At 34.6% G+C, this 25,002-nt stretch overlaps 1 protein-coding gene across 7 annotated transcripts; it reads right to left on the reverse strand.

Annotated features, from left to right (window-relative positions):
- Positions 1-753: 753 nt before the first annotated feature.
- LOC105186934 (uncharacterized) lies at positions 754-24,821 on the reverse strand. Of its 7 annotated transcripts, none has more exons than XM_025304135.1 (6): positions 24,428-24,821; positions 2,803-3,188; positions 2,414-2,671; positions 1,822-2,178; positions 1,346-1,491; positions 754-1,269 (listed from the first exon to the last, which is right to left on the reverse strand). In XM_025304135.1, exons 1-6 carry the CDS (start codon positions 24,573-24,575, stop codon positions 1,035-1,037), a joined length of 1,530 nt encoding a protein of 509 aa, XP_025159920.1. In that variant the 5' UTR covers positions 24,576-24,821; the 3' UTR covers positions 754-1,034. The 7 variants fall into 7 exon arrangements, with proteins under 7 accessions (XP_025159920.1, XP_011145771.2, XP_019698657.1 ...); XM_011147469.3 differs by lacking the exon at positions 24,428-24,821 and adding an exon at positions 3,284-3,382; XM_019843098.2 differs by lacking the exon at positions 24,428-24,821 and adding an exon at positions 3,257-3,382.
- Positions 24,822-25,002: the final 181 nt, after the last annotated feature.

The following is a 25,002-nucleotide window of genomic DNA, read 5'->3' on the forward strand; positions in this document are numbered from 1 at the left end:
TATTTATTATGTGGTAACACACACAAAGCACTTATTATTAAGCAGTGATACATTAACAGTGGTTGACTGAGGCACAGTATTCTATACGGTTGCTAGAAATATTACTAGGGGGTTTTTATAATACCATCTCTCAGATACGATAAACGTAAATCGTGAACGTTATTCTCTCAGAAATAACGTCACAATGTATGTAACCAATAGGGCCAGAGCACAGACTTCTGCATAATGCATAATACACAACGCATAAGAGAATCAACAAATCAGAGTTCTTAATTTTTGCCCTGAGGAGGGATTATGCGTTATGCAGAAGTCTGTGCTCTGGCCCATAGCATTCACGATTTACGTTGCAAAAGCTCCCTACTATTTACGATGGTTAATATAATAATATTGACATACAAAAGATTTTCCCGTGATCCTTAAAAAATATAGGGAAAAAACAGAAACAATGCTATAAAAAAAAAAAAAAAACAATAGCAATCTTAATAAATTAACTAAAGAAAATTGAAACCAAAGACTAATCTTAACGTAAGTATAACCGTAACGTAACTAATGAAACCTTGACGTAAGTGCGAAGAAACTTTACAATTTGATGTATCATAGCGATATAGATAGAATTATTCATAAATGTGATATTGTATGTTATATAAATATATTTGTACAAATATAAATATATAAATATATTTGTACAAATATAAATATATAAATATATTTGTACAAATATAAATATATAAATATATTTGTACAGAAGTATGTTCATAATATATCTAAATAATTTCCCTAGACTAATTTATATATATAAGCAATTCACTACGATTCAAACTTCGATAATTCAAGATTTGCTATTCTTATGTAAGTAAATTTGCAAATATGAGCATACAAATTTTAATGGGTAATGCGACGTTACTTGACACAAAAAAATTTCATAAAAAAATACTCATAATTTTTGTAGTAAGACATGATAAATATGATTTCTTAATATGAAAGTCCTGCTTTGTATAATTTTTTATTCTATCAAATCTTTCATAGGAAATTGCTTAAGAACCGCGATATGTACTGTAACCGAAAGGACTCAACAAAATTGGGATATGGTAGTGACCAAGTGGATTTTTCACATCAAACACAATCTCGATGAATGGATACATGGTCTCTATTCTTCTTAAAGAGAAGTACTTCTCGACATCAAAGTGAATCTTGTAGCGACCCCCCATACCGATCGACTTAGTATTATGATCTAATAGATCGATGCAGCGTCCATTCGGATTTGTATTGCTGAAAAGAAAATGCTATCTTGCAGATCACATCCAACAATAGATAATAACCGCTTTCAGTCAAAAGAATCGCATACCTCTCGTTCATGAAAGTCCATCTGCCGTCCACTAGTTTGTAGAGGCTGACTTGGAGGCCGCTAACCGGAAGTCCCTTGGTAGTGTCCACTACGTGAGTGGAGATACGTAATTTTTTCGGTGGTAATTTCATTTTCAACGGAGATGACTGGAATAAGCGAGAAATATATTTCATTGGGATCTCAATGATTCACCTTAGATGATCAAACTTAGAACAGTAGTGATAATTAAATCTTATATTTAAAATTCATTCAAGTTCATCTTCAGATGCTGTACAAGCCACTTCATTGGCATGAAGCATCTCTGAAGATGAATTTATAATAAAACTTATAAAACAAACATAAGTATAAAATCTGGTTATACATATTGGCTTTAAACCTAATCTTTCTCGATTTAGTCATTGTAAATGTATTGATATTCAATGTATTTCGATACATCTAGTATAGTCAAGTATCGAGCAAATTCGCCAATTTCTCACCTTACTCGACTGTTGGCTCGTACTAGGGATAGCAGTAGATTCTAACATAGTAGTCAACTGAACAGTTTTGTTAAGGTTGGGCTGGTTTACGGCGACGATGGGCTTTTTGTCGGTGACCACCAATGTAGGCAACTTGGCACCTTTGATCTTGCTCAGAACGTATTGTGTGCCTGGTTGGAATGTACCACCGGTCAAAGTCAAAGTCTTACCACCAGATGTCAGAGTAATAGTCCTATTCTGTCCAGCAGTGACTGGTATAATGTTGTCTTCGTGAGTTGATGGTGTTGAGTTCAGCTGATATGTTGTTTCCAGTATCGGTAAAGAAGCAACTATCACATCACCCTTACTGTCTGTTTGCTGCAAATGTTGAAAGTGAACATTATTGCTATAGAATTTATTGTATTATTAAACAGCGAAAGTTTTTTTTTTCGATATATCAGATTTAAATAATCGTGGTTAAGACTAATTTCCTAAACATGCTATATACATATGTAAGCACAATGAAGTACATTCAATGTAGTGTTATTTATGAGAAAAAAACTCGAGATCATACAAAAATACATGTATCTTTTTGTTCACAGATATCACTCACAAGGATCTTTCCTGCTGACTTTTTGTTAATAGCTTTGAATTCCAAACGGCGTGCAATCTTTCCGCTCTCGAGGTTCTTCGACTTTTCTTTAACTTGATTTGTCATCACATCGGGTAATATTACCTCTATGTTGTTAGATGCCTCTTCTTCTACCACCATTTCCAGCTCCACATTGCCCTCGTCCGCGTCTTCTACGTCAAGATACTCGCCATGGACATGGGCCATCGCCTCAGCTAATGCATCATGACATTTCTCCTGCTGTTAATAATAGATAATGCAGACTTGTTTATTGTTTATTGTGTAATTAGATATTCGAGAAAGTGATAGAGACAAATAGATACAGATACAAGTATAATATACATGTATATTACACAAGACAAGACACATACAGACAATTCAATTTTCTTAATCACAGGTTTCTCTTCATCTTCATCAGATAGGTGCAATTGCAGACAAAGATCACCAGTATCACTCGATTCTTTTTCCTCTATTTCCTCCATCCCTACATCCGTAGATTCCAATTTTTCTTCCTGCACATTCATCGTAGTATCCTCCTCCATATCCAGTCTCTCGACTATATATTCGCTGTCATCCTCGTTCTCTTCTGTCTGAGAATTATCTTTAATCTCTCCGGTTGAATTGAGCAATAAAGCAGCACGCTGATGCTTCATCGTGCATGTATGTTTCAGCAAAGATAGCCGGTGCGCGTGTAGATCTTTCTTACAATATTTACAGTAAGCACGAGTCGATTCATGTGGTACCGAAGTCAACCAACCTGAAATGAAAATATTTTGAAATTAGCTTTGAAATTAGTTAGAATATTTTGAAATTAGTTAATTGTACGTGTTAATGCCCCTTTTTCCCTCTTACATATACATGCTTTAGATCTGTTTTCCATTATGTTCAACTGTACGGTCAGTATGATTGTGACTGTAGTAGATACAAAAGGTGACATTATCAATAACCTTCAACAATCTTATATAAGTAACTGAATATTTAACATAAACATATAATATAAACATATAATATTTTGAACATTTTGTATAGCTTGAAATTTTCAATACATGCATTTTCTTACTTTTGTCATAAATCAAAATGGCTGTAACAAAGTATCAAAGATTCTTATTATACAGAATTTACAGAAGTCTATATTCCATATGTTTTACTGTATTTTAAAATACTTGTGAGCATTAGTACACAGAATATTTTTATAAATTACTAATCTCTTTAGTTAATTTTTTTAACGCCAGCAATCTTTAATAGTGTCTACTGTATGAAATAATAAGAAATTTTATCTCAAAGAATTATACAGGGTATAAGTGATCCAACTTTTTACCGTACGATTTAGTGTAGCCGTTAAGCACAGTCATTTTTTCTTAAATTAATTTTTCTCAAAATAACATGTTAAAAAAAATCTCGACTTTTCCAAAACTTTCTCTTCGTTCAAGGGGCTTCAAAAAATTGTAATTTTCAAAATAAAAAAAGCGACTACGTTTAACGAAAACTACATTTATGTAGATTAAGAAAATATTTGATTTTTTTTTTTCAGATGAACCATGCCAGAGATATCGACTTCACCGTGAAGAATTTCTTGGAAGAATTCTTTACGGACCGGCACTCTGTTGTATATATCTTTATTAATTTTTATTATTTTTTAATAAAAATTTGTATAAAACTACTTCAAAGTGTCCTTAACCTTTAGAGGACCGCAGTTGTTTTCTTCGACTTTTTTATTTTAAGTATTAGAACTTTATTATTAACATCATTGGGTTGAATGACGAAAAAGATGGCGCTACTTTCGCGCCAATATATTGGCCAATATATTGGCTTTCAGTCCGGAAAAAAATCGAGATCCTTTCTTTTTAATTTTTCAACTTAATATTATTAGATATTATTAGAATAATTGTTTAACATCATTTTAGAGAAAAAGATTGACAAATAACATGTATAAAAATTTTTATACCGCAATTTACCGCAATTATGAAGTAGAAGGCAGTCAAAATGCATCATATGTATTTATATACACCAATTTATTTCGCAATAAATGCATACTTTGTCGAAAATATAAAAAAAGTAATTGAAAAAATAAGAGGACTAATGCTTTTACAATACATTTACTAATTTTTCTTGGTGTGGTACAGTTTGAAGCACGGTACAACGCAAAGAGGTGCGTTGCATCCACCGCAAATGAATAACAATAAGTATTATCGGCTCGACATTCATATCACACACAGAGAGCGTTTGCCCGATCTTGTTTACAAATCGAAACTGGTACAATACAAAGTATAACGCGTAAGCGAATATGAAATATAAAAGTAGAATATTATAAATTAAAATATCCTACAATAGTAAGTTAAAACCTGATAAATTGGTTTTCGGGCCTCCAAAGGCAAAAGCAGTTAAAAGCCAATAAATTAGTTTGCCTCAAATTAGGTCCTCCAAAGGTTTAATATACTCTTCCCCCAATCCTTAAATAATTCATTTAATAAAAAAAAATTCTTAAGAAAAGGCCTTTTTTGGACCCGTCACAATAGTATTTCCCCTTATGGTCCAGAACTTTCAGAAAATAAAAAAAAATTTTTTACGTATTTTTATAGTATATCTTAAGAATATGTTGGTGTAGCGATTTTTCGAAATTAGAAGTATTAACGGAGTTATAAGCGATTTAACGTCCGATTGTTCGACGCCGTCCGATCGTTCGATATTATCAGGTACGAATCGGAGCAAGTAGGAATTTTTTGTTGTCGAAGGAACAGAGCAAATAAATAAACAAAGAAATAGGATATTCTATATGTACAGTGGCCTTTATATGTATGTATATATCCTCAGCAAGATTGTAATTTCTAATGGTCGTTCAAACTCAGTTCTTTCTCGAATCTTGTGCATATTTGGCTGCAGGAGTGTTTAACGAAGGTTACATTACCATTTTAAAAATTATAGAGACAATGGGAATAATTATAGGTCAACAATGTAAGTTGTTTGCTGATTATGCGGATAAACGGCGATTTACACATGCGGAAATCAAGAGTGCTGATACTACAAAAATAGCTCGTATGGCCGGTCAAAGCAATGTAGAGAAATTACACGATATTTACGAAGAATCAGAGGGGTTATTCTATGAGTCAGGAATAGTAGATTAGCCAGAAACATACTGTAAGAATAAAAAAATAGCACCCAAAACTTTAAATGCGGTTTTCTAGAAACTATGTTTCACAAGTCGTTTAACATCAGAACTCAAATTTATAATCAAATCTTCAGTTTTTAGATAATTCAATATAAATTATATCTGTGGAGTGAACCTATGAAGCCAATAAATAAATTAATAATAAACTATTTTTTTACTGAAAAATATGTAAAAAAATTGATGAAAAATCGAATTCCTATTTAAAAGTTTTTTTTTAAGGAAATCATATTTTTGTATCCGGATTGAGGTTCGCGGAAAGAGGTATTCATAAAAAAAAAAAAAAAGCTTTACATTTGCGCTTCAGATCACGCAAACGGGCACTAGGATGTCAACGGCAAATTGTGACAACATGCGATGCCTCATGCGAAACGGTGCATAACTGAGGCAAATCTAAATGAAATGCTTTGTAAAAATTTATATTTCTTCATTAAATATGTATAAAACTCCCCCTAAAATTTCAATTTAATCGGAGTTACAATGTTCTAGAAAAAAATTCCTAAATTTACCTTATTTTTGAGCGCTTCATAAAGTCCCCTTAAGCTAAGATCAAGTACGAAAAAGTGTACATACTTAACGTGATAATGCAATATAAAAGTGTAGTAAGAAATAACCATGTACTCATGGAAGTAAGAAAATATGGAGGGAGCATAATATGTGGGCGCCGAGGGTGAGGGGTATGATTCCTAAGCACATAGACTTTTACAGATAGACTGCGCATCCTTATGGGTGCATTGAAGACAACATTACAGGACAGAGCTATTGAGTGTGAGTATGTGAGTGAGGCGCTCTCTCTCTCTCTCTCTCTCTCTCTCTCTCTCTCTCTCTCTCTCTCTCTCTCCGCTCTCTCTCTCTCTCTCCGCTCTCTCTCTCTCTCTCTCTCTCTCTCTCTCTCTCTCTCTCTCTCCGCTCTCTCTCTGTCTCTGTCTCTGTCTCTGTCTCTGTCTCTGTCTCTGTCTCTGTCTCTGTCTCTCTCTCTCTCTCTCTCTCTCTCTCTCTCTCTCTCTCTCTCTCTCTCTCTCTCTCTCTCTCTCTCTCTCTCTCTGTCTCTCTCTGTCTCTCTCTGTCTCTGTCTCTCGCTCTGTGTTAGGAGAGGGGAAAAAACGACACAAGGGGAAAGGTAACGTCGGGTGCGGACCGTTACAAATGGTTCCAAGCGTTTCTCTGTCCTATTCTATTTTTTCGGATGTCGTAACAGTAATTAAAGCAACCAGAGTTTAAATCTAGCAAGGTCAATTGATTTGTGAACCATAACCTTTGTATAGCTCGTACAACTGTCCTCCTATTCTCCTTTTCAGTTTCCCCCACCAAGACGCATGTTAGATAGAGACACACTCACTCAGCTATCGCTCCTTTCACTTTAATGTTGTCTTCAAGTTCTCTCACGGGACGCGCACTCTATCCGTATAAGTCTATGCTAAGACATATGAGGAATCAGTTGTCGCCATTTTGGATAGGAACATTCATTCATTGATTATTACTGAAAAAATGGTAGTTACCTAGCAATAGTAATTCATTCAAATATAAAACTGAAGAGAAAAAATGTTTAAAATAAAACAGTTAAAAAATTAATAATATAAATTTTGCAAGTAATATATATATATGTGTGTACATAGACACAGATACAGATTATTTATAGTAGAAAGAACGTAACACCATATTATAAGATATCTGGATAAATTTGTATTTTATTTTTATTATTATGCAAATTCTTTAAAAAAAGTATTACTGTGACTGGCAGATCCATTTTCTAAAAAAGGTGTATTAAATGAATGAATTTATTTTGTGTCGAAATAAAGCTTTTTTTAAAGCTTTTTTCACAACGCTGATTGGTTCGCGTTACGTCTCACTTGACTGCACATGCATTGTCGTGCATTTTGACAATTCGTGGTGATTCGTGGTTAAATTCCGAGATTTTGCAGCTTTTTGAATACTGAACTGATTGATTTTAAGATTTATTTATTAGAACCGCAGTTATTTTTTTATTGTACAAATGTTGTGTTCTTTTTAATATATCTAACCAGCGCGCACGTAACGTGCGCCTATAGTGTTCTAATATAAATAAATTGGTAGTAATAAGTAATTTTATTACTCATACGTTTTATAACGCACTGAGGCATTTTCAATTAAACACTACAAATATTAAATAAATAATTATTAATTCACAATGATATTCCATAAAATTATTCATGTTATTTATATTCTTTATAATCTCCTCATTCTTGTTTCTTCCACCGTTTAAAGTTTCCGTCTCATCTTAAGTGCAAAGTGTAAAAAGTGCAACCGATACCAATAAAGTATCCACCAATAAAAATATATTCCTAAGCAAAAAGTGTGAAAAGCACACTCGTGAACTAAAAGGTATGTGCACCGATTTTTTGTTGACTTCGGAACGCGCTCCAACTTGAGGAGAAAGACAACCACTGCTTCATACGTCAGCGCTGTCACTTATTACGAGAGCAGAAAGATGGCATATACGAGTGTCAAATAAGTAGTGATTGTGGCGTAGACACAAATGTCTTGGAGACTTTGAGTTATAATTGAAGAAATGAAGAAAACAAATAGTGATTGTGAAGGAAAGTGGCAAAAGGCTTCATAAAATTTGTAAAACAGCATATTAAAGGAGAGTATTAATTGTCTAATAATATTCTAAGTGAAAAATATTTTTAAATTTGAGTGTAAGTTAAAAAAGTTATAAACCATAACTTCTTTAATGTTTATAAATTTGTCATCGATGTTGAATGAATATATATATATATAATGCTATTATTCCATAGGTGCTATTATTCCATATTTTCCATAGGTGAGGAATTATATTATTGTGTTCAGCAGAAGTAAGCAGCAGACCAAGTTGAGTGATATGAGTATCTTGTTAAAAAAATATCACTCGACTTGGTCTGCTGCTTGTTTTTTATGAACGCAATAACATAATTTTCCTATGTAAATGATAGCATTACATACATATTCATTTAACGTCGATGGCAAATTTATAGCTATAAAATTATTAACATTAAAGAAATTATGGTTTATAACTTTTTTAACTTACACTCAAATTTAAAAATATTTTTCACTTAAAATATTATTAGACAATTAATACTTTCCTTTAATATGCTGTTTTACAAATTTTATGAAGCCTTTGTCACTTTTTTTCACAATCACTATTTGTTTTCTTCATTTCTTCAATTATAACTCAAAGTCTCCAAGACATTTGTGTCTACGCCACAATCACTACTTATTTGACACTCGTATATGCCATCTTTCTGCTCTCGTAATAAGTGACAGCGCTGACGTATGAAGCAGTGGTTGTCTTTCTCCTCAAGTTGGAGCGCGTTCCGAAGTCAACAAAAAATTGGTGCACATACCCTTTAGTTCACGAATGTACAACCAATACTAATAAACCTAAGTATCCACCAATAAAAATATGTTTCTAAGCAAGATGGCCGTGATTGAATTCCCCTTACGTCTTAAGAAGCAGAGTTTGTCACCATGCTCCCACCATATCTTCTTACCTCTATCAGAGAGAAACCTGAGAGCGACAACCGGACCAATTACACTGGAACGCTTTTTCCGCCGAATTTTCCGTCGCGCCCCTGAGAAAATGTATGCACACTACGTCCATCCTGACGGTACGGCAAAGCGTGCACGCAGAGAGAAGCCTGAGAGCGGGCATGGCTGCATTTACAGCGTTATGGAAAAGTTGGCTGATTCGAAGCGCCAACTGGGTCCATTTTTCATGGACATGAACTACTAAGCCAATGTCCACGATTTGTTGGTACTATTCCGTGCTATGTCCATAATTATTTGGTTCTGTTCTGTGCTATGTTCACGAGCGAGCTAGATTAGTTAGATAAAAACGAAGAATCGGTCTTTGTCTCACCACCAGCGAATAGACAATCGCGACGAAGCGAGCCAGCAGCGATGTTATCGTAAGGCGGACGTCGCCGTCTCCCCTTTCACCCCCTTGTTTTTCTTTCCACATTGTTTTATATTCATAATTCGGGAAGAAAATTTCGAGAGTTCGGACGATTTCTAGCAATGACGCGACAGAGATAACGCGCGGCCACATTAATTTGTCATGACTTTTATATTACTTCTAATTACATGAACGCCCATATATGCAAATTATAGATAATTATTGCGCGTATGTTTTAATATTGTACAATATGGTATATAATAACAACAACTTTATTTCTTGCAGTAATTTTTTTAAGATCGTTGAGGTCGTGAATTAATTTTTTTCTTCATCAATCAATTATCTGCAAAAATTAACATTTTTTAAATATAATATAAAATATTTCTCTTCTCTTCTCTCCGAAGACTTAATTAAAAAATATGTACTCCACAGAGTCAACTAATAAATGTGTAGTCAGAAGAGTCAATTTAAGTGTACTCCGAAAAGTCAATTTAATAGCGTATTCCGAAGAGTCAATTTGAAAGCGTACTCTGAAAAATCAACTTAATATTGTAATCCGAAAAGTCAATTTATAATAGAATATTTACTTCGATGATTCAGCTAAAGAAAAAAATATTTAGTATTATATTCAGAGAATAATATTTAATTTATTATTTATACTTATCTTACTTATGCTTACCCTACATATGCTTCTTTGAATGAAAAATTTAATTTGTTGACTGATTCAGATTCAGATTTGTTAAAATATCTCTTGTGCGCAACTCTTGAACAGGTAGGTAGTAAAATAATTTTCTCTCTTTACGAATTTTATAAACTTTTCACAAACATAAAAATTGAAAGATTCTCAGAGAACAAATAACTTTTCTTGAACATTTAAACCAAATAAAAATCTTTTCCCATTAATAAAGAATGAATAATTAATATCTCACACAAGAGGAATCTTCATTCTTGAAATCACCGCGCGATTTTGCTTTTAGAAAAGTATAATATTGATGTAATAGTAACAAATGCTGTCCAAAAACGGTGCAAATCTTAAACGTTTTTGAGAAATGCAGTTTGAAGATTAGTCTTTTCTGTTAATGTCGTTACAGCAGAAGAATTACCAATTTGCTTCAGTAGCGCAGTGGATCAGGCTTTGTGATATGAGCGTAGAGGTTGTTCAAGTGTGTTATTTTTACTATCACAGGGAGAACTATGTAGAATGTATAATAATACGCAGACAAATTCTTTACATAATCATACTTATTTTTTTTAGCATGAATAAAAATGATCAATGCTAACGTGATAAGTGTATATCGCAATTGTACGTGTATGCAATTGTACACATACACACACACATACACACGTATATCAATGATGTCAAAACCGAACAATTCGTGAAAATTTTTTATTGATCGCAATTGTACGCAAAGACGAAAGAGAAGTACACGGGTCTCCGCGGGTATCTCGTCATATTAATTGTCTATGAGCTGATAAACAGTTGATCTCCGGTATTTACAAGTTACGCTTGTCCGCAGCTTGTTCGGTTTTGACATCATTGGTATCAGTGATGCGAATTTGGTGACGGGCTTGCACGAGGATTCTCCTCCCTCCTACACGCACACAGCCAGCTCGGTCTATCCGTGTGAACCACGCGATCGGCAATCGTCGACGCGCCGAGCGAGAGAGAGAGAGAGAGAGAGAGAGAGAGAGAGAGAGAGAGAGAGAGAGAGAGAGAGAGAGAGAGAGAATATCATTCCCTCCTTGTCGCTCTCGTTCTCGCTCAGCGAGCGAGCCTAATTCTTTCTTGCCCATAATCTGAATCGCGGGCGCGACTGTCTCTCTCTCTCCTTTCCTTTCTATGGCAATACTGAAAAGTTTTGTCTACTCGACGCACCGAAATTATTACAAATAATATTTCATTATTAATAATATTATTATTTGTAATATATTAGGTACGCAACTAAGTTCCCGCTGTTTTTCAAGAGATGGCTCCAGTAGTAAGTGCTGATCGATTGTGACATAACCAAAACGTCATGAACCAAGTTTAGACATATGGTAAACAAACCGCTTTGACACATTAGTGATTTTGTTTTTGCGTCATATACTTTTGGTTGTGTGAAAATGTCTTATTTTGTGCCAAATAATCGTCATTTGCGGGAAGTGTTGCTTTTCTTCTTTCATTCGAAGAAAACTGCGGCTGAAGCGCATCGAGAACTCCAAAAAGTTTACGGAGATGCTGCTCTAAGTGAAACAATGTGCCGTGATTGGTTTCGTCGCTTCAAAGACAGTGATTTCGATGTTGACGACCGTTCGCGTGAAGGAAGGCCAAAAACCTTCGAAGACGCTGAATTGGAGACATTGCTCGATGAGGATCCGTGCCAAACGCAAAAAGAGCTTGCTTCAGCATTAGGAGTTACCCGTCAAGCCATTTCCAAGTGATTGCATGCGTTGGGAATGATTCAAAAACAAGGAACTTGGGTTCCTTATGATTTGAAGCCAAGAGACGTTGAGCGTCGTTTTTTCGTATGTGAATAACTGCTCCAGCGGCAAAAAAGGAAGGGTTTTCTTCATCGCATCGTTACGGGTGATGAAAAATGGATTCATTACAGCAACCCAAAGAGAACAAAATCATGGGGACTGCCCGGTCATGCTTCTACGTCGTCGGCTCGACCGAATATTCACGCTGCGAAGGTTTGCTGTGTATTTGGTGGGACCAGGGCGGTGTTATTTATTATGAGCTGTTGAAACCGAACGAAACCATCACTGGGGAACGGTATCGAACTCAATTGATGCGATTGAGCCGAGCACTGCGCGAAAAGCGGCCACAATACGAGCAGAGGCACGAAAAAGTGATTCTACAGCATGACAACGCTCGGTCTCACGTTGCCAAACCCGTTAAAACCTACTTAGAAACGCTCAAATGGGAAGTTCTACCCCACCCGCCATATTCCCCGATATTGCGCCGTCCGATTATTACTTGTTCCGTTCGATGGTCTGGCTAATCAGTAGTTCCGCTCATATGAAGACATCTCAAAATGGCTTGATTCGTGGATAGCCTCAAAAGACGAACACTTCTATCGTGACGGTATTCGAGCTCTGCCAGAAAGATGGGAAAAAGTTGTCGCTAGCGATGGGCAATATTTTGAATGATTCATTTGTAACCATTTTTTCACAATAAAGTTGCATTTTCATCAAAAAAACAGCGAGAACTTAGTTGCGCACCTAATATATTATTTGTAATATTATTTGTAATTTTATTTGTAATTGTATAATGATGTTACAAATACAAATTTTTACAAATTTTATTTGTAAAAATTTATATCATTCGTAATATTATTTGTAATAGTATTAATAATATTCGGCGCCAAGAAAATGAAATATATTTTATTAATTATTTTGCGGAGTCGGGCAAGTTCACAGGTTTGATTATTGAATTGTTTAATAATGTTTTAAGAATAATTTTAAGTTATACAAGGATGTAGTATGAAATATAACAGAATCAAGAAGTACGAAATGAAACCTCTGCTTTTATTACAATATCCTGTAAGTTAATAAATATTTTTCATATAGTATTAAATAATCTCCAAAAGCAATTACATCCGTGAAATTTTCTATTTGCGCGAAAAAAAATTCATAAAATATATTTATTTCGTCGCTCTAAATGAGAAAACTCTCAGAACAATGTCATAGTTGTTCAGTGCACTACTCAATAAAAATATAATACTATGTTTATATGTGTGAAGAATATTTGTTAACTTACAGGATATTGTAATAAAAGCAAGGTTTTATTTCGTAAGGCCAAGACGTTACTTCGTTACTTCTAAGGCCAAGACTTATTAACGGCTAAAGACATATTCGAATTGATCTTGCCTTAATTGGTCGGATCAGTGATCGGTTTTGCCTTAAGTTCCAAGCCTCATAACTCGGAAAGTACTCGATGAAATGTAACTTTGTTAGAGTGTTTTGGAATGCTCTCGAGATAAGCTACAAGAATATGTAATAAAAAATCATAGTTTCTATTTAAAAAAACATTAATGACCTTGGCCTGATTTTGACAAGGTCACTCAAGGTCAAGTCCACATTTCCGTTATGTGTCATCCTTCAAGCCATGCAACTTTCGTTCGAAAAATTTTTTAATAAAATCATCGATAATGGACCATTTTAGTTAGAAAAGTCTGGAAACGGTCAAATACCTCGAAAACGAAACATTTTTAAGAAAAATGTTTCCAACTAAAGTTGTAGGATTTTAAAAGTTCTATTGAATTATCATATCCGATTGACCTTGAGTGGAGGAGTCAAGGCGAGGTCAATGCCAATATGATTTTTTTAAATGGAACATCCCATTTTTTATCACACAGTGTTAAAGATAACAGCGAGACGTTTCCGAAACACTACTTGATGACCTATTTTTGTTGAGAATTGTCTGAGTTATGAGCTTTAGAGTTTATGGTGCCGCCAACATTAGTATTATTCAGGATGTACCGCGTGAGATTGCATGGCCAGACTTTACACCCCCCTGTATGTGTGTGTGTGTGTGTGTATGTCAGCAGAGATAAGGACTATGCAGTAGTAGTGCGTCAATTTCTAACTGATACTTTCCCAAACCGATGGATAACAAGATGTGGAGAAATAGAGTGGCCTTCTAGATCACCAGATCTTTCTCCATTGGACTACCTCTTATGAGGATATATTAAAAACAATGTGTACGGAATGAAACCTACTAACTTGGCAAACCTTAGGGAACGTATACTGCACCAAGTAAATCTTATTTCACCAGAAATGAGACGAAACGTTTTTGAAATGAATTTCATCTACGATAAGGTTATTGTCAAGCAGCAGACGGAAGACAATTTGAACACTTAATTCAATAAAAACCCGTCTACATACACACGCACGCGCACACACACACATACACACACACACATAGCAGAGAGGGTTTATTAAATACTGCGGAGTCATACTGCTGGAGTCATTAAATACTGCGATAATGACGAACCGCGGAGGGACGAACCTTATTTTTGCTGACGCACACACACACACACAGGGGGGGGGTGTAAAGTTCGACCATGCAACCTCCACGCGGTACATCCTGGATAATACTAATATTGGCGGCACCGTAAATTCTAAAGCTCATAACTCAGAAAATTCTTAACACAAATAGGTCATCAAGTAATGTTTTGGAAACGTCTCGCTGTCAACTTTAACACTATGTGATAAAAAATTGGGTATTCCATTTAAAAAAATTGTTGGCCTTGACCTCGTCTTGATCCCTTTACGCAAGGTCAAACGGATATCATCATTCAATAGAACTTTTAAAACCCTACAACTTTGGTTGGAAACATTTTTCTCAGAAACATTCTATTTTCGAGATGTTTGACCGTTTTTAGACTTTTCTAATACCCTGTATACATATATGTATAAACAAATTTACTCTGCGTGCTGTCCCAACAACTAAAGTATCAGTAGCAGGACAGTTGTATAAAGTAATGAATGCCATATTTCATCATGGATCGTGCATTGCAAGCGGTCATTACACAAGTATACGTAGAGAAAGTAAATCTGATTGGATTGAAGCTGATGATATGCAAATAAAAACACTGGCTCAGAGGCGCTACAAATGTTTGTATTCTTTTCATGGCAAAAATTTAACATGTTTATTAATAGTATCCAATATTTAAAAAAAATATCTTTTTAAAAGTTATTATTATTCAAGAAAAACCTAACCACAAAAAATGTACGTAACATAAGTTTTTACAATTGTAAAATTTATTATAAAACTTACCTTTTTAACACGTTGACCGCCGCGTCACCCGTATTCGGGTGACAGCAAAAGTTCTCATCGGACCGCGTCACCCGAATACGGGTGACAACAAAAGTTCTCATCGGGCCGCGTCTTCGGCCGTATTCGGGTGACGCTTATTTGACTACTTACAAAGGATCTTCGAAAATATTTGGACAGATATTTCACAGGATATAATAAAACTATTGAATTATTATAAAAATGGTTTATTAAAAAAATTATTTGGAGTGTAAAACATTAAAGCATTCTATGCAAAGCTGAGGTTGGTCAGGACATTTTGGACAAAAAGTTATTGTTTTCTTTCACCAAGTTGAATTGTACTTTCCTCGGTATCATCAACATTTCTTTCTTCTTCCAAGACTAGTTCTCGTAAAATCTCGTCAATAGTATCTTCATTACATTCACTATCACTAAGATTGCATTTATCAATATCCGAATCAGAATCTGACGATGTAATTCTATTTATATTTCTCTTTCTGGGCAATCTGATCTCTTCCTCATCGCTGCTATCCGAATTTGTATGAATATCGTAACAGGTTTCTTCTTCACTGCTATATGACTGCTATATGACTAAGAACTAACTTTTCTATTTTTCTTCTCAATATTGAAACAAATTAGGACAGAGAGAGATTTTAAGTTATACCACTCGGTACTCGGCAAAGATTCGAACTGTTCATGCAGAGTAGCGAGGTGACAAGTGAAGACTTTAGGAATGTATCGATAGTAACAAATGAACAAAAATGAGACAGCAGCGCACGCTTCGTACAGCGGCGCGCGTGGCCTGACGGAGATTTCGTTGCAAACACGTGCGGCATTCAACGTGTTAAACAAAAAGGTAAAAAAAGGCGCCAAGTACAAGCGCAACGTGTATTGTGTTATTTTTAGAAATTTCAAAATCAAATTTTTTTTTAAAGGTATATATGTGTACATAACAGGTTTTTACATGTAAAACTTAAAGATAATACATACGATTTTCCAAATAAAACTTATATAAAACTTACCTTTTTAAACAAAAAGGTAAAAAAGGCGCCAAGTACAAGCGCAACACGTATTGTGTTATTTTTAGAAGTATCAAACTCAAATTATTTTTTTTAATATATACATGTGTACATAAGTTTTTACAAGTAAAACTTATAACTATAATAAAACTCTGCAACACTATTCTACTGTACAAAAGAAGTGATATATTAGAATAGTAGCGCCAACTGAGAAACTTAACATATATATATGATTACTGTATACTTAACTTAATATTTCTAGAAATCTCAAATTCAAATTATTTTCTTTTTTAAGATATATATTATATAACATATGTACATAAACTTTTAAAAGTAAAAATTATATCGTGTTATAAAAATTTAACACGTTTGTTAATAATATCCAATATTTAAAAAAAAATATCTTTTTAAAGGCTATGTTATTCAAAATATTCAAGAAAACCTAGCTTACAAGTAAAATTTATCATTCTTTATTAGAGCACTGAATTATATGGTTATTTTACTTGTTATTGTAACAAAAAATTTTTCGAGCGAAAGTTGCATGGCTTGAAGGACGACACATAACGGAAATGTGGACTTGATCTTGAGTGATCTTGTCAAAATCAGGCCAAGGTTTTTTTAAATAGAAACTACGATTTTTTATTATATATTCTTGTAGCTTATCTCGAGAGCATTCCAAAACACTCTAACAAAGTTACATTTCATCGAGTACTTTCCGAGTTATGAGGCTTGGAACTTAAGGCAAAACCGATCACTGATCCGACCAATTAAGGCAAGATCAATTCGAATATGTCTTTAGCCGTTAATAAGTCTTGGCCTTAGAGGTACGAAATAAAACCTTGCTTTTATTACAATATCCTGTAAGTTAACAAATATTCTTCACACATATAAACATAGTATTATATTTTTATTGAATAGTGCACTGAACAACTATGACATTGTTCTGAGAGTTTTCTCATTTAGAGCGACGAAACAAATATATTTTATGAATTGTTTTTCGCGCAAATAGAAAATTTCACGGATGTAATTGCTTTTGGAGATTATTTAATACTATATGAAAAATATTTATTAATTTACAGGATATTGTAATAAAAGCAAAGAGGTTTCATTTCGTATTTCTTGATTCTGTTGCAATATTCTTTTATATTTCATACTACATCCTTGCATAACTTAAAATTATTCTTAAAACATTATTAAACAATTCAATAATCAAACCTGTGAACCTGCCCGACTCCGCAAAATAATTAATAAAATATATTTCATTTTCTTGGCGCCGAATATTATTAATACTATTACAAATAATATTACGAATGATATAAATTATTACAAATAAAATTTGTAAAAATTTGTATTATTTGTAACATTATTATACAATTATAAATAAAATTACAAATAATATTACAAATAATATATATTACAAATAATATTATTAATAATGAAATATTATTTGTAATAATTTCGGTGCGTCGAGTAAACAAAACTTTTCAGTATTGCCATAGAGAGGAAAGGAGAGAGAGACAGTCGCGCCCGCGATTCAGATTATGGGCAAGAAAGAATTAGGCTCGCTCGCTGAGCGAGAACGAGAGCGAATGATATTCTCCTTAGTCTTTTCTGTTAATGTCGTTACAGCAGAAGAATTACCAATTTGCTTCAGTAGCGCAGTGGATCAGGCTTTGTGATATGAGCGTAGAGGTTGTTCAAGTGTGTTATTTTTACTATCACAGGGAGAACTATGTAGAATGTATAATAATATGCAGACAAATTCTTTACATAATCATACTTATTTTTTTTAGCATGAATAAAAATGATCAATGCTAACGTGATAAGTGTATATCGCAGGAGGGAATGATATTCTCTCTCTCTCTCTCTCTCTCTCTCTTTCGCTCGGCGCGTCGACGATTGCCGATCGCGTGGCTCACACGGATAGACCGAGCTGGCTGTGTGCGTGTAGGGGGGGAGGAGAATCCTCGTGCAAGCCCGTCACCAAATTCGCATCACTGATACCAATGATGTCAAAACCGAACAAGCTGCGGACAAGCGTAACTTGTAAATACCGGAGATCAACTGTTTATCAGCTCATAGACAATTAATATGACGAGATACCCGCGGAGACCCGTGTACTTCTCTTTCGTCTTTGCGTACAATTGCGATCAATAAAAAATTTTCACGAATTGTTCGGTTTTGACATCATTGATATACGTGTGTATGTGTGTGTGTATGTGTACAATTGCATACACGTACAATTGCGATATACACTTATCACGTTAGCATTGATCATTTTTATTCATGCTAAAAAAAATAAGTATGATTATGTAAAGAATTTGTCTGCGTATTATTATACATTCTACATAGTTCTCCCTGTGATAGTAAAAATAACACACTTGAACAACCTCTACGCTCATATCACAAAGCCTGATCCACTGCGCTACTGAAGCAAATTGGTAATTCTTCTGCTGTAACGACATTAACAGAAAAGACTAATCTTCAAACTGCATTTCTCAAAAACGTTTAAGATTTGCACCGTTTTTGGACAGCGTTTGTTACTATTACATCAATATTATACTTTTCTAAAAGCAAAATCGCGCGGTGATTTCAAGAATGAAGATTCCTCTTGTGTGAGATATTAATTATTCATTCTTTATTAATGGGAAAAGATTTTTATTTGGTTTAAATGTTCAAGAAAAGTTATTTGTTCTCTGAGAATCTTTCAATTTTTATGTTTGTGAAAAGTTTATAAAATTCGTAAAGAGAGAAAATTATTTTACTACCTACCTGTTCAAGAGTTGCGCACAAGAGATATTTTAACAAATCTGAATCTGAATCAGTCAACAAATTAAATTTTTCATTCAAAGAAGCATATGTAGGGTAAGCATAAGTAAGATAAGTATAAATAATAAATTAAATATTATTCTCTGAATATAATACTAAATATTTTTTTCTTTAGCTGAATCATCGAAGTAAATATTCTATTATAAATTGACTTTTCGGATTACAATATTAAGTTGATTTTTCAGAGTACGCTTTCAAATTGACTCTTCGGAATACGCTATTAAATTGACTTTTCGGAGTACACTTAAATTGACTCTTCTGACTACACATTTATTAGTTGACTCTGTGGAGTACATATTTTTTAATTAAGTCTTCGGAGAGAAGAGAAGAGAAATATTTTATATTATATTTAAAAAATGTTAATTTTTGCAGATAATTGATTGATGAAGAAAAAAATTAATTCACGACCTCAACGATCTTAAAAAAATTACTGCAAGAAATAAAGTTGTTGTTATTATATACCATATTGTACAATATTAAAACATACGCGCAATAATTATCTATAATTTGCATATATGGGCGTTCATGTAATTAGAAGTAATATAAAAGTCATGACAAATTAATGTGGCCGCGCGTTATCTCTGTCGCGTCATTGCTAGAAATCGTCCGAACTCTCGAAATTTTCTTCCCGAATTATGAATATAAAACAATGTGGAAAGAAAAACAAGGGGGTGAAAGGGGAGACGGCGACGTCCGCCTTACGATAACATCGCTGCTGGCTCGCTTCGTCGCGATTGTCTATTCGCTGGTGGTGAGACAAAGACCGATTCTTCGTTTTTATCTAACTAATCTAGCTCGCTCGTGAACATAGCACAGAACAGAACCAAATAATTATGGACATAGCACGGAATAGTACCAACAAATCGTGGACATTGGCTTAGTAGTTCATGTCCATGAAAAATGGACCCAGTTGGCGCTTCGTATCAGCCAATTTTTCCATAACGCTGTAAATGCAGCCATGCCTGCTCTCAGGCTTCTCTCTGCGTGCACGATTCTTGCTCACTCCACTTCCTTATAAGAGATAATAAGTTAGACAAGCACAGACGATCAATCGCCTTTGTCACGCCACCGATGAGTGAACCGCGCGGCAGGAGTAGGTGTCAGCGGCAGATCTTATCGCTAAGCTAGAATTTCTCCCGTCTTGCCCCTTCGCTTTCTCATCTTTTACGTAACGCACTGCCTGCAATTCGGGAAGAAATATTTCGAGACCGCGCTGACAACTTCTAGCAATGATACAAAATGACGCTAATGAGGGTGACCATTTTTATAATTTTTATATTCAATTTTATGATTTTCATATTCAATACATGCATATGCGTTGTAAATATTAATATGCAACAATTATATTTTAATTATTATTAATATTAAATAATTTTATTAACGCTAATAATTTAAATATCATGATTGATAATAATTTAAATATCATTGATTCAATGGCCACATTCAGCAGAAAGAGCTGCTTACTAAGTGCTTAGTGATTATTATCTATCATTGGAATATTCTTTTAGATCTTTAACAAATCCAGAGGAATGAACCAAGAACGATAATCACTAAGCGCTTAGTAAGCAGCTTTCCTTGCTGAACGCGGCCAATGATTGCGATTTGATCAGTAACTATATCAATTTATTGTTGCACTAACGCGTAATTTATCCTATATATACAATATTTCTTCGAAAATAAGGGGCTGCCAAAATGTCGATCTAGCTGCTTATTTTCTCTCCAGCATACTAGGTACGGGCCTTATGAACATACACACCATGCAAAGTATATAAATATTTTACATTTATATCATATACAATTATATCATAAGTTAAATATACCAAGTTTTCCGAAAGTAACGGAGTAACGTCCCCCCCTTATCTCAGAATTTATGCATTATAGGAGAAAATAACCCGAACAAAAGTTTTAGGGTTCTGTTTTTTGTGACCTCAAATTTGATATTGACCTCGACCTTGAAGGTCATTTGAAGGTCAATTTGCGTTTTTTAAATGGGAACCCTTATTTTTTATTACACTTTTTTTCTACCAATTAATTTGAACAACTTTTGTCTAAAACATCCTTTTATTTGCCTAATATTTTTTAAGATATTTGAGGAAAACTTGATAACTTTTTCAATAATTAACTTGTGAAATCTCGCTAATTATTTGTCGGAAGAAAAAGTGGTACTACTAAACTTTCTTGCTTTATTTAGTCTCAAGAATATATTGTTACAATAACGCCCTGACTTTTGTTAACTGACTTCTGGAAATTTCAAAATCAAATTAACAAAAATCAGTTCACTATTGTAACAACATATTCTTGAGACTAAATAAAGCAAGAAAGTCTAGTACCACTTTTTTTTCGACAAATAGCGAGATATCGTAAGTTAAATATTGAACAAGTTATCAAGTTTTCCTCAAACATCTAAAAAAATATTAGGCAAATAAAAAATGTTTTAGGCAACAGTTGTTCAAATTAATTGGTAGAAAAAAAAGTGTAATAAAAAATAGGGGTTCCCATTTAAAAAACGCAAGTTGAGCTTCAAATGATCTTCAAGGTCGAAGTCAAATTTAAGGTCACAAAAAAACAGAACGTTATGAACCTTACAACTTTTGTTCGAGTCATTTTCCCCTATAATGCATAGATTCTGTGATAGAGGAGGGGGGTCCGTTACTTTTGGAAAACTTAGTATATGAAACATATCAATACCAACTGCATTGAATAACAAACATTTCCATATAGGAGAAGAAGAAAATGAAAAAAGGAAAACAAAACAGCATGCCAGGTTTCGAAACCCTTTCCTTCAGGATGACGAAGCTAGCTGCTTACCTCCGCGATCACCATGCATTCTTAACTGTAGAAGTTTTAGTATCTCTATTTGAGTACAATATAAAAAATAGCCACCCCCATTAGCGTCATTTTGTGTCATTTCTAGAAATTGTCCACGCGGTCTCGAAATATTTCTTCTCGAATTGCAGACAGCGTATTACGTGAAAGAGTGGGAATGAGAAGACGAAGGGACAGGACGGGAGAAATTCTAGCTTAGCGATAAGATCGCCGCTGACTCTTCTCGTGCCTACTCCTGCCGCGCGGTCCGCTTATCGGTGGTAAGACAATGGTCGCGTTCAGTGGAAAAAACTGCTCCGCTACCGTTCCGCAAACGTCTCTGATTGGTACGTTTGTTCGGATTTGCCAAAGATTTAAAAGAATTCTCCAATCATGAACATTTGCTACTGAGTGGTAGCAGAGCAGTTTTCTCCGCTGAACGTGACCAATGACGGAGAGTTATTGATCGTCTGTGCTTTTCTAACTTTCTATCTTCCTGAAGGAAGTAGAGTGAACAAGAACCGTGCGTGCTTTGCCGTTATCGTCAGGACGGGCGTAATATGTCGGGGAGGGAATGCAGGCGTAGTTCCCCTGACTCCCCCCACTTCGGTCCGAGCGGTAGGCACCCCGCAGGGGTTTTAGTCGGTATGAGTCCGGCATAACTCCCGACCCCCCCAAAGGATCGGGGATATCCATGATGGATTTCCCCTGCGTGGCCAAAAAAAAAGGACGGGCGTAATGTACACATATTTTTTCAAGGGGCGCATCGGAAAAAGCGTCTCCGCCTAACCGCCGCCCAGTAGCCGCTCTCAGGTTTCTCTCTGGCTGCGTTCCGATATTCATTGCCAGTACTGAAAGTACATAGTTTATGTCACGTATAGTATAGATTTTCAGTGCTGGCAGTGAATATCGAAACAGCCTCAGCCTCTATGTATGTACTACATATTTTTTATTTTATTTTATTTTATTTTATAATGCATTATCACATTAAGTATTTGCACCTTTTCGCACTTGATCTTAGCTTAAGCAGCGGAGAAGTCAACCGTCTAAACTTGCCGATAACGATACATTGCGTGCAACATCTATATGTGACTCCATTAACTACAGTGCTGTCGGTAATGCTAAATCGCGTGGTAAAAAGTTGGATCATTTACTCATTTACATCCTGTATATCAATTTTATCTTGATATGACTATATTGTTTTATATTATTTATAAAAAAGACATACATGATGATTTTCTGTTGTTTTATAAATATTTGTTTCTTTTTTATTTTTCTATCTCTCTATAAATATATATATGTATACTATATAAATATCTGTTTTCTTTCTGTAAACATTTCTACTTTTATTAAAAGTTATTTTTCTATCTACATTCTACTTACTGTTTATCAACAAAAAGGAGAAAAAAGTATATTGCTTATCTTTTCTGAAAAAAATTTTAAAATAACAACCCAGATAGAAATTTTGACATATTGTCTGTACGAAGACTGAATTTGAGAATTAGAATAGTAGCATAAGTATATAAAGATGCATCTTCATACAAGAAGCATTATGGCAACATATAAAACAAGCAATTTGATACCATGAAAATTATGGCATATGCACATATTATATTGGTAAGAGAACACAATTATCAGCGTTATAAACGTTATAATAATCAGCGATATAAACAAACTGATATTTTGCTGCAAAGTGTGGAATAATAAATATGTATTTCTTATAATAAGCATATTATAAACATATTATGTCATTTCAATGGTATAAAATATATATTGAATACACGCATGCAATAGCATATTGACAATAACCAACATGTTTGTCTATCTGAAAAATTATATTATTAAATTCATATCTGTATCCTTCACATAATTTCTGCAAGTATATTATATATAACAGATACTCTTCCTACATTTGAATAAAAATATCTCTATATTTAAAAAAATAATGGAGAAAAGAACAAGTAAAAAAGTATAGATGCACAATTAAAATATAACACTCTGTGAGCTGGTTGTTCCAACTTCTTAAGTTAACTGATAGTTAAGTCGTGTGCTTATCTTTATTTTCCTTCAATTTGGACAAAGACAGACATGATGATTTAACTATTAGTTAACTTACCAAAAAGTTGAAACAACCGGTCTTTAGTCTCTTTATCACGTCATCAACAATTATGCCTATATGAAAAAAGAAAGGCAAGCACGATCATACCAACGTATTTTATTACGTTAGCACTAGCTTCAGTCAGATGGCATGGGTGAGTCGACTGCTATCTACACGATAGTCAGGTAGGTGGTAGGTTGCAATAATATGGAAAGAAACATGTAGTGCGATTCGAGGGTCAAATCAAATTCTATGAGCAAACCACGAGCTTCGAACAAACAAGAGGGAGTCCTCGCATGGGTAATTGTCGGACATCACACGAGTACAATACATGTGTATGTGTATGTGTGTATACATATATAGATCATGACGATGCGTAAGCACGATTGTAAGAAAACGAATGTGTACCTTTGAAGTCTGGCATCTGTTCCCATTCCTTGCGATAACGCTGCGTGTATACCCGGGTTTTAGCGTGGCTGATTTTTCCCGTCGGCGTCAGCCGCGCTGGAGAGTAGAGTTTGGTGTCGTTGGTGAGGATGATTGTCGTTTTATCCATGTTACTTGAATATTCAAACGTAATTTTACCGCTCAACAATAGCCAAGAGAACACCCAAAATTGCGATGCAAAATCACTATACAAATAGTTTTTTTCTCCTGACGGGAGCGATGGAAGCGCGTCGGATATTTCTCTGGGGTGACTTGGGGATGCTGAGCCACGAAAGGATCGTTCTCTAGCCGCGCCTAGTATCACTGCTAACTCCCTAGCTCAATAACGGACGAAAGTGCGAATGCCAGGAATCGCGAGCTCGTTCGTGCACAGAACTGCCTTGTCTTCTCGATGCGCATAAAATGGCGGCTTGCCACAGGACCGTAACTACAAGTCGAAGGCAGAGGGGGTAGGAAGTTCTCGATTCAGGCACAAAGAAATATATGAAACGCAGCATTAGTAAGGTTGATTGTCCACTTCACCATTCAATGGAAAA

Source organism: Harpegnathos saltator, unplaced genomic scaffold (genome assembly GCF_003227715.2).
Source record: "Harpegnathos saltator strain DR-91 unplaced genomic scaffold, Hsal_v8.6 scaffold59, whole genome shotgun sequence".
Lineage (NCBI taxonomy): Eukaryota > Metazoa > Arthropoda > Insecta > Hymenoptera > Formicidae > Harpegnathos > Harpegnathos saltator.